We start from the raw sequence: 10606 nt of genomic DNA on the forward strand, positions 1-10606 counted from the left end.
ATCATAGTATTTCTACGTCAACCTTAAGACAATTTTACTGATCGGCATGGTCTACAAAACTTGTTACCCAGTGGGGGAGGCTGGAGTCAAGAAATCTAAGCACGTTGGAAGTAGAAGACATTTCAAAAGCCCATTGTTCCTTTTACCATGAGAAAAATTACAAGAACACTAGTTTGAAGAAAAGAGAACCCTTTCATTAGGACAAGTATTCTAGTGGAAGTCGGTAAAAGAAAATCAGGTTTTCAAAGTTAGCAATACGTTTTCTCTACGCTTATTGCTCGTACGGAAACAATACCTTTTGCATTGCTGAGACAGCCATTATAGATAACATCAATATATATATACCACAAAGCTACCTTTTCCGAAACAACCACCGCGGTGGCTTAGCAGCTATGATGCTGCGCTGCTAAGCAAGAGGTCACGGGGGCAAATCGCGGCCGTGGCAGCCGCATTTCGGTGGGGGCGAAATGCAAAAACACCCGCGTCGCTTGCATTGGGGGCACGTGAAAGATTCCCTGGTGGTCAGAATTAATCAGGGGTCCCCAGCACTTCATGCCCTATAATGAAATCGTGGTCTTACCACGTAAAACCTCCGAATTCAATTTAGCCTTTTCAGAAACACTTGTTGGCAATTTTACCTGTGAGGGAACAACGTTGGCGTAATAGGACGAAATGAACTGCAATTGGAACCATTGGCCGTTAAAAAAAAGCACATTTTTTAGGTCTCGCTGGCGTAGCGTGAGCCGTTAACCGATACCTGAACTACCGTTGTAGGCCTCGAAAAAAAAAATGTCCACGAAATGTGATTTCCCCGACATCAAGACTTACGCCCTCATATGTTACCGTTTACGTGTATGACGTTCAAAGATGTTGCTGGTGGGCGTGGATTCATTATTGTGGACAACGCCGCGACCAAAATTAGGTGCTTGAAATTAGTTTTACCCGCCGTGGCTGCTTAGCGGCTATGGTGTTGGGCTTCTAAGCACGAGGCCGCGGGATCAAATCCCGGCCACGGCGGCCGCATTTCGATGGGGAAGAAATGCGAAAACACCCGTGTACTGAGAGTTAGGTGCACGTTAAAGAACCTCAGGTGGTCCAAATTTCCGGAGTCCCACATAATCATATGAGCGTGCCTCATAATCAGAAAGGGGTTTTGGCACGTAAAACCCCATAATTCATTCAAATTAGGTTTCTGCCTCCTTCTGCCATTCTGTACGTTTCTGCTGTGCTGGCGACGGCTTCATCATCAAGCAAGTTGGTCGGGCCATGTCCTCGCCCTCAGATCTCCCTCGCCATACTCTTACTCTCGTTGCATTTAAGTTCCACTTGGTTGTGGAAACCAGTGTGGAAATAGATTAGGTGTTCTACTTAAATAAGTCTAACGCTTTCAAAACACGTTTCAGCTATTTCGTGAAATTATTGTGGAAATAGATTACGATGTTACACTTAATGATTACGATGATATGATTAATAAAAATCGGGCCCCTCCGTTAACGCCCTTTCTTCTAGTTCTGAGTGGAGGTGGGTTCTTTACGACAAAGGCAGTTGTGGATATTTAAGTGGTACATTTGACGCACGTAGTTATAATGGCTACCGCCGTGGATGATGGCAAATGATGTTCCACTATACATAGGACCAATGATTTTAGAAGAAGAATGCACAGTGGACAGAAATTAAGCTTTATTTCAATAAACGTGCTGGGGAGTTACATGCTTAGGAGACGGGCATGAGCTCATGAGCCACTGATTATTTCTTATACCAGCCGGTGTAGGAGCCACCGTATAGGCCGAGCACCCGACTGCATGACTGATCGTACACCTGGTACTTGGGAGCACCGCCACAGAACAGATCGAAGATGAAGTTGCAGTAGGTGGAACGTCGGCTGAAGTTGGGCGCCGCACGGCGCCACATGGCACAGCCATATCCTGCCAAGAAAGAAATGACAGGTTGCTTAGATGATTACTACACTCTTAATCTAGTTCACCAGTGAAACCTCTGCTAGTGAAATTGTTATTTATAGCTAACAACGAGCGACAACATAGAAAGCAATTATACTCACATATGCAAGAAACACCAGCAATAGCTCGAGAAAATATTAGATGCGCTCTTTCTTACATTCATGTCTGTTAAAAATGGTATTAAATAACTTTGGATAATAGCAATACTCATAAGCACACTGTGCTTATGGAGAGCATAAATTTATTTTCTCTTGTCACATAACTTCCAATTGATGCTTTGGACCACTCCGTGCTCAAACTTTCATGCAGCGTAAGAGGGCTGCCTCCAGTAGTACTGTTCTGTTTTACAATACGTGGTATAATTGCCTTATATTCACGAACACCAAAATTATAGGTGTTGTGCACGGTGTTTAGAAGCAGTTCTTAAATGTGCGCAGACAATTTCGTTGCACTTGAACTTTTACAGACAGCTAAATAATTTAAGATGTTGGTTATAATTCAGCGAAATTTGTGGAGCTTCTTGCGTGATATGACCAACGGAAAGATGCATAATGGTCAAACATACAGACAAGCATTACCAATGCTTTAAGTCCAGTGCACAGCAGATACAGTCTAATCAATAAAACGTGCTCCCACAAAATTTGAAATTGTGTTCAATGAGAGATAAAACGAGCCAGCTGGTTTATACGACTTCCCTTTCTAATCCGCGTGAGGCTGATATTTGCAAGAACATGGAGGCTTGAGCGGTCAATAGTGCTCCAATAAAAGTTTACTTCGGAGAAGCTTTCTCATATATTTGTAGCATTGTAGCTCGTTTCATTTCAGTCGATGTGGTACACTCATGATAGTGATATATAGAAAGCATATATAGCCAATTTTTGCCTATATAATTACCCATACTGATTGTATAAGAAACTACTTCGAGTACAGTGAACTTTCATTTAGCCTAATTCGGCTAGGAGAAGCGACATGCGACAATAATAATTCCTGCGTGGGGTCAATAAAAAAATAGCAAAACTTACCGTTAAGAGCATAACGATAACGTCCAACAAAGCAAGTGCCGCAGTCTTTGAAGATCGTGTGCATTTGGTAATTGCCCATACCTGAAAAAGAAAATGTGGATTCAGTCGCATTAACATGTCCACACTGCTTTGGCTGCCTGAACGTAACCTCGAAGCACTCGAAATCTAAGAAAAATAATTGATAATCAAAGAAAAGTTTAGGCTGCTAAAGACGCCAGACGCCGGATTTCTTCCTCAGTGAGCCATTTGACGCTTTCGCATAAATAATAATAACAAATTATAGCAAGCATGATTTTTCCCATCTGCCCTGAATTATTAGGACCTCGTTATGGTGGTGAAGGATCTTGGATAATTTTTTCATGTGTTCGGCAAGCTGTTTAGTTTGTGCGGCACGTAGTACGGGACAAACTTCACAGTTCTTGTCTCTAATGTAGCGAGAAAAAAAGTAAATGCTTGCGGAAATCGGCGTGCTTCTCAAGATTCTGAAGTAACTAGTTGCCTAGAAAGAATGAGTTTAAAAAGGAGAAAGAGACCGATGCTATGCCAGTAAATATTTAGATTGCGTCAGCAACGTCTTCGGAATTCTTATATTAGGTCTCAAGGATGCTCTATACATTGAGGACAATACACAGTATCAGAGCTGGCGGACGTTGTAGACCGTGGGTCGATATAACTGGTGAAACATTTACTTTTTCAAACTTAGCCTCGAGCCATAGGCCACTCAGTGCAAACAAAATGTGGCGAGCGTTCGCAATGGTATTTAAATGACTCTCCTAACAGGGCCGCTATGGTTGTGCTCCAGATGAGAATCAGTGGCCAGGGAACATCCTGCAGATTTAAACGAAACAAAGTGCCTGTTTGACTTAAAAGCAATACACTTGAGCGGGAAATATCTTCTCATTTCACTTTTCGCGGTCTGCAACAATTTAGGACTTTCATAAAAGAATCGTATCGTTAGATTTTGTGGTACTATAGCGTACCAACGTACCAACGTTCATCACTTTTGCACTTGCTTACCATTGAAGGACATAAAGTTATACTGATTCCTTGTGCTGTATCCTGGCGTTGAAGTGAGGACATATCGACCAGTACTGCAAAATAAATCAGCAAGTCAAAAGAAAGTTTAGAAGAATATTTTCTGCGTCACAGATAGAAATATCACTGTGTTTTATACCACTATGCACACTATAGTTATTTTTTAATCAGAAACGTTGTATCTTTTTTACTTCACGCTGACTTTCCTATGAAGTGCTCAAAGCGTATAATAGAAGATTACGCGCAAATGGACACCATCCTGTCCAGCGTTGCGCACTGACATATTTTTAATGTTTAGCTGCTGAGTAATTATTACTTCTTTATTCATAACCAACCAATATTTATATAAGTTGTTAGAGGTGCCCTGTTCATCTTAGCAACAATAATGCACAAATTTCTGTTACGCCAGAATAATAATTCAATCCGCATCACATCAGGCACCAAACTAAAAAAATTTTGGCATTTGAGATCCCTTTAGCTAGTACAATACGGAGCTAGTGCTTAATACTCATACCACATTCGGCGCTGTTAAGTTAATATCTAGTTACATAAATGTCTTCCCTTCTAGTTTTACTCTGCTTTGCAAAGCAAATAAAATTATTTTTTATATGCTAACATGATGTATTCGATTCTAACACTATTTCTAACGATCTGGCTTCCACAATATACTATGACGCATTTCTTGTGATTAAGTTATCTGTACGTTTCAAATGTTACTTCATAAACACTGGCGTCTATATAAGTCTTTATGAAAATGCTTCAGTTGCTCTTTATTCTAATTGTGAGATTTCTGTGGAACTATGTTTCCCCGTGATGCTGTCTTTCTGAAAATTGTCAAGAGCGTTACTTTGATCCACATCCATGTCCGGATCCGTCCTGGCACCAAGAGAACCTCACGTTCATGCTGTTGCCCATGACCGGTCCAATTCTCTCATATTTCACGCATTTAGCGTTTCCGCCGAAGTTTGGATCGTAGGGGTAGTTCCTCTTCACCATGATCCAGTCGCCATTGTTGGGATAGCACTGAGCGCGCAAATAAAAGTGAAGAAATTTATTAAGGGCTCTTACGTGCAGCATTTGTTAATAACATAAAACATGAAAACCAAGCATGTATAATCTGAGTTTGGCAAAGCAGTGACCATGACCATAACCACATTCACTCAAGGTATCAGAGGCTGCTTACGCATTGCGTGGCACATTTAACACCAAGAGTGTTTGGTTTGTTCATAAGATGTCTTCATTACAATAAACATAACCAGCAGCAGCATCAGAAAATCTACATCGACCTCCAATTGAAGCCCACTGTAGAACGAAAGCTTCTCAAGGATCGTTAATTGCTATTGTGCTCTGTCCTAACACTCCACTACGTCTTCAAGCCGACCATCTCCTATAGTCACCTACCACTGCGAGTGATTTTTCGTTTTTTTGGCAAGCCTCCACTTTCTCCATCCAAGAGCTATAATGATAGATCGCAGCCGTTTAGTCTTCCTTGGTTTTCATTACGGCCCAACTGCACTTATATTCATTAAATCAGGTTATCAGTAACCCGGGTTTTCTCTTTAATGGGTACGGTCATTTTCCCACCTTTTGTGGTGAATTTGTCTAAGTATGCCATTCTTCTTTCCACGGCTGCTTGCGCGTTCAACAAACTATCGTCAAATCTCTTTCTCAGTGTCCGAATCCGTATAGGCGAACGTTGGCAAAAGGCATTGATTACATGCTTTTCGCGTTAGTGATAACTACACCTTCCCCTTCTTTGGTTGCAAAGCGCTGCCAAATGAACTAGATCTCACTTTCCTCATGCGTTTGCTTCTAGTCTCATTTGCCATTTGAACATATAAATCTCATGAAAAATTTTGGCTGTACTAGGGCACTGACGGACTGCTTCCGGATAATGAGTAACGATTGTCAACTGCTGTTGGGGGCGTGGGAAAACTATTCAAAATCAGTTTTGTTATGCAGTTTGCTTCCTCTACTTTTACGATATTACATGTTGCGCCTGTTCGAGTGGCTTTCCCCTGAGGCGACAATGCTTTATGGCGTTCACAGATGCAGTTCCTATGCGATTCCAGCAGGCAACCGCAAAGACCGACAATCACTTCCGTTCTGTATTAAGCGTGCTCACACGGCATTTGTTACAGGCTCGCAGTTCGCCAGTGTGTAAACATGTTTTTATCAAAAATGTCTATTTCCGGCTCCCACGAAATTTATCAGTAATATACCTATTATATAAGAGAAAATGCTGAAATACCGGGGACGAAAATGCCACATCGCGTCTGTAATTTAAATCTGCCATCGCAAGTGTAATAAGTTGTGCTAACCCATTTAAGTTTGCGCAAAAATTAGTTTGATGTGTAAGTGGTCGCCGAGCAGAGAGATAGAGAAAAGAAGCCTAGAACGGCAGGGAGTTTAACCAGGGCTATTTCTGGCTTTATAGCCTGGGCGGGAGGGCAGAGACCCCCGGCGTACCACACAGGCAGTTGTGATGAGACACTCCCACACTTTATATGCACCCGTCGTAGTTGCTTAGTGGCCTTGTTGCTGCGCTGCTAAGCACTGGGTCGCGGGATCAAATCCCGGCCACGCCCTGCCGCATTTAGATGGGGGCGAAATGAAAGAACACCCGTGCACTTAGATTTAGGTGCACATTAAAGAACCCCAGGTTGTCCGAATTATTCGGAAGTGTGCCACTACAGTGTGCCTCATAATCAGGTCATGATTCTGGGACGTAAAACCCCACAATATAATTTAATTTTAACTTTATATGTGTCGGCACATGCTGTAGTGCTGAAAGGCAAGTCCTGTGCATAGTGCTGGATAAACTGGACAATCATTCATTATTAGAGCCGAAAGTTGTCGACCGGTGCTTCGAAAGCAACTCCGTGCAAAAGGATCTGCTTGCATTACTAAAGATACCTTTGTCTACTGACCTTGATGATAGACTTTAAGAACGCCAACTCTCCCGTTGTGTACTTTACGTGGTTTACTTCAGTCGTGCTCGTAACCAAGTAAAAAAGAATGGCGAACAGTGTGCACTGATGTGTACAGCCAATATTCTGAACGAACCGGAATATAGGTCGGTCCGGAATAAAAGTCGACCCCTGGCCTTGACTTGGCCAGACGACGACTCGCGATGTGCTCAAAACCACTATATAAAACGAGGGACTTAATAAGCAGCTTCTTTTGGAGGAAAAAAATCTCGGCGTATATTCTGGTTCTTACTTCAGCTGTTTGGGCTCGTTGGCGAAACATTCATGCAAGCTGATCCCTGTTTTGCGCCCTATTCACAAGAAAGAAGGTCTCTGTCGTGTTGCCTTCTCCCGTGGGAAATGTGCGCAAAATAAAGCTTTTCCTTGATGAAGAAGTAGGAAGTCCCATGTATGGCTTCTGAAATATCCTAAGTTTCCGCGAATGAGCAATGGCACTGTTTTCTGTCTAGGTGCTTATAAGTCTTTAGGAACGAAGCTTTGCGGGGTAAGGTGTATAAGAAAAGTTTTCTCGGCTAATATTATCAGCTTTCACCTACTTCGCAGAAGCCAACTGCCAACCAATTTTGCCGTTAAATTCTCGACTTATGCACTCCTCAGTGTATTGCAAATTAGCATCGTACTGACATTCGTTGCCACCCGTCTACGCTAAAATGAAGGTTTGTTATAAAAAAAATTGTCAGTCTGTGGTGCGAACCCGGTTTATTTGTTCAAACTCTATTCTGTCTATGTTACCGTATAGCGCTTGGAGTACGAGCACTTAGGTCCACAAGGCCCGTTGTTTGAATAGAAGGGCTCGACGCCCCGAAGCAAGACTGGCATTGTTAGGGACACCGTAACGGAGAACTTATGAAGGATCATAAAGTCCCAAGTATACTTAATTTCGCGCTTAAAGCAAACGATTTCTTTTAATTTTAATTCTAATCAGAATGCTGTCGCCTGGAGGCGAACCTTGGACTTATTGTTCCACGGCAGAAAGGTTTAGCTACCGATTCAGGACAATGAGCAATCTAGCCTTTATAATATATGCGACAGTGCCACTTGAGGAAGATGCCATCTATGACGGTGTAACAGATGAGTGTGCAAGCTTACCAACAGTGCTTGACTATAGGCTAACGCTTTTCGATGGATAGCAAAAAGGGGAATAGAGCGTAAGGACTCACACGGCGCGGGTTTTGAAATCTTTGCAGTTGTGGTTGAAGTTCCGGATAGAATTGTGCTAAGGCGCCCCCTTGGAGAGCGAAGGCGGCAATGGTAGCCAGGAGAAGATGGAGAGACAACATTGCTGCGACGAATCAGAGCAAAGTGGTGAAGACTGCTCACAGGGGTCTCCTTTTTATTTGCGATATCAAAGAAAAAGGGGGAGAGGGAGAAAAAGCTCAACGAAAACTAGGAAGAGCCCTTACAGCTTTTGGTGTAATTTTGGCTGCCGTACGTGTTTCCTTAGCTTTTTTATGTTTGTTTGTTTCCACAAGTGAGTTTCCGCTTCAGCTGAGCCAAGCTTTGAATCTAAGTCACTGGAGTGACAGCTAAAAAACAAGGTCCGGTAAAGAAGACGGAAAGACAATACCGAAAAAAGTTTCACGACCAATATGCCCCAAAACAAAGAAAGGTTGTGATTGACAGAACCAGAAATCTAAGAAACTGACTGAAAGCTTGGGTAAAATATGACTGGATGCAGGAAGTGTGTTGTACAACTGTCAGCAGTCCTGATTGTTATTCAATGTCGTGTGAAGTATATATTGATATGTATATTCTCAGCAGTGGGCAAATTTATTTTGTGAAGCGTGGTTGTGGCATTTAATATTTTATTACGTTACCCTCAGAGCCCGAGGGTATTTCAGAGATGAGTGGGTACATCGGATAAAGTGGAAATGAAAAAGACAGCAGTAAACTTCAGTAAAACTAAAAAGAAAAGGAAAGGGTTACATCGATACAATAAAGGAAGTTAACAATATTTCAATCATATTTCAGTTTTTAGGGGATACAAACCCGGTGAAGCCTATTTTTTTGCTTTTTGTATGTGCTCATAACAACTGTATATTTATGTATTGTAGTCCAATAAACGTCGACCTTGTGCTTGATTATATGTTGGCCATAGTTTTTTAATTCATCTTCTTATATTTTGGGCCCGGAATGATGGACGTCACGGGAATTAATAAAAAGGAACGTCATAGGGTTATTTTCGGAACAAAGCTAGTGCGCACGTATCGAGCAAACAAGCCTAAGCTCGAGGTAAGCAAAACTGGAAGTCTAAGGGCGACGCAGAACAATGCGACTTCCCAAACACATGTGCGTACAAATACAGACGTTCTCAAACCGAAAACACTCAATGCTTAAAGAGAATATTTGCTACAGCATGGGGCATTCACAATGCCGTGTTGATGTAACGAGAAAGATGCCTTTTTTGTTATTAATATGAAGATAATCAAACATGTTGTAGCATTTTGCCGGCAACGGCTACTCTATTTCACTTGATCAATAAATACTGTTGTACTAAAAGAAAGAAATTGCGGGCAGACTCAATGTTACAGTTATTGTCTATGTTATGGCGATTGTCATGGAAGCAATGCGGCGACACACTGTATTGCTGCCGCCAAAACGCTTCATGTATGACGTGTGTAATCAGTCAGGCTCTTCACTCGAGCTTCCTTGTGGAAACGATGCGCTATTTAGGAGTGCGGCCGCGAAGTCTACGAGAGGTGCATGAGTGAATACACATATATTCAGACAAGATTGTAGATGTGACACGGGTTTCATTGCGCCCAGCACCCGAGAAACTTAAAGGTTTCTTTTTTTCACTCAAGAGTGACACATACTCACTGGAACGTGCCCAGGGACCACAAGTTGGTGCTAAATACGTTCAATAATTAGCAGCATATACCCAGTGGCATATACCCACTGACCCATGTTGGTGCCAAAGAGATTTATTCAAGAACCGCACATACGTGTGGCCCATACTCAGTGAGCCATGTTGGCGCGAAAGAGATTCATTGAAGAGCGGCACATAACCCAGTGGTGCATATACTTAAAAACAAGACTGATGTTTACAACAAGGTTCCTTCTGCACAGTAGCCCTATGCTCTGTTCATTCGACTACGGACGGCACAGTCACCAAAGTTGGCAGGAAAACGGTTAGACATACATACATACATACATACATACATACATACATACATACATACATACATACATACATACATACATACATACATACATACATACATACATGCATACATACATACATACATACATACATACATACATACATACATACATACATACATACATACATACATACATACATACAGACAGACAGATAGACGAACGGACGGACAAACAGACAGAGTGAAAAGTGTGCGAAGTATCCAGAGGGAGCTAATTGCAGTAATACTCAAATAATGTAGCGACGCTAAAGGCAGAAACCTGTCGCGTAACCTTTCAGTCGAAACAACGTACACAGGTGTCGCAGGTGCACATGTGTGACACAGGTGCGCGAATGATGCGCTACTACACACGACCCCATGCAGTCAATATGCATCAAACGTACGAATATCTTCGAGGAAGCGTTCAGGTGCTCAATTGCTTTGGGATGCACTGATTT

General features: G+C 42.2%; 1 protein-coding gene across 1 annotated transcript; it reads right to left on the minus strand.

Annotated features, from left to right (window-relative positions):
* Positions 1–1663: 1663 nt before the first annotated feature.
* On the minus strand, positions 1664–8311 carry LOC129380336 (uncharacterized). The gene is made up of 5 exons (XM_055061139.2): positions 8166–8311; positions 4863–5038; positions 3998–4071; positions 2981–3061; positions 1664–1925 (listed from the first exon to the last, which is right to left on the minus strand). Exons 1-5 carry the CDS (start codon positions 8283–8285, stop codon positions 1747–1749), a joined length of 630 nt encoding a protein of 209 aa, XP_054917114.1. The 5' UTR covers positions 8286–8311; the 3' UTR covers positions 1664–1746.
* Positions 8312–10606: the final 2295 nt, after the last annotated feature.

This window comes from Dermacentor andersoni, chromosome 10, assembly GCF_023375885.2.
Source record: "Dermacentor andersoni chromosome 10, qqDerAnde1_hic_scaffold, whole genome shotgun sequence".
NCBI lineage: Eukaryota > Metazoa > Arthropoda > Arachnida > Ixodida > Ixodidae > Dermacentor > Dermacentor andersoni.

Bases quoted from the DNA above. Each gene is read 5' to 3' on its own strand.
- LOC129380336 (XM_055061139.2), bottom strand. From the start codon at position 8,285: ATGTTGTCTCTCCATCTTCTCCTGGCTACCATTGCCGCCTTCGCTCTC. The intron at 5,039-8,165 runs GTGAGTCCTTAC...TTGCGCGCTCAG, and splicing joins GATTTCAAAACCCGCGCCGT to TGCTATCCCAACAATGGCGA. The intron at 4,072-4,862 runs GTAACGCTCTTG...TTTATTTTGCAG, and splicing joins GGACATGGATGTGGATCAAA to TACTGGTCGATATGTCCTCA.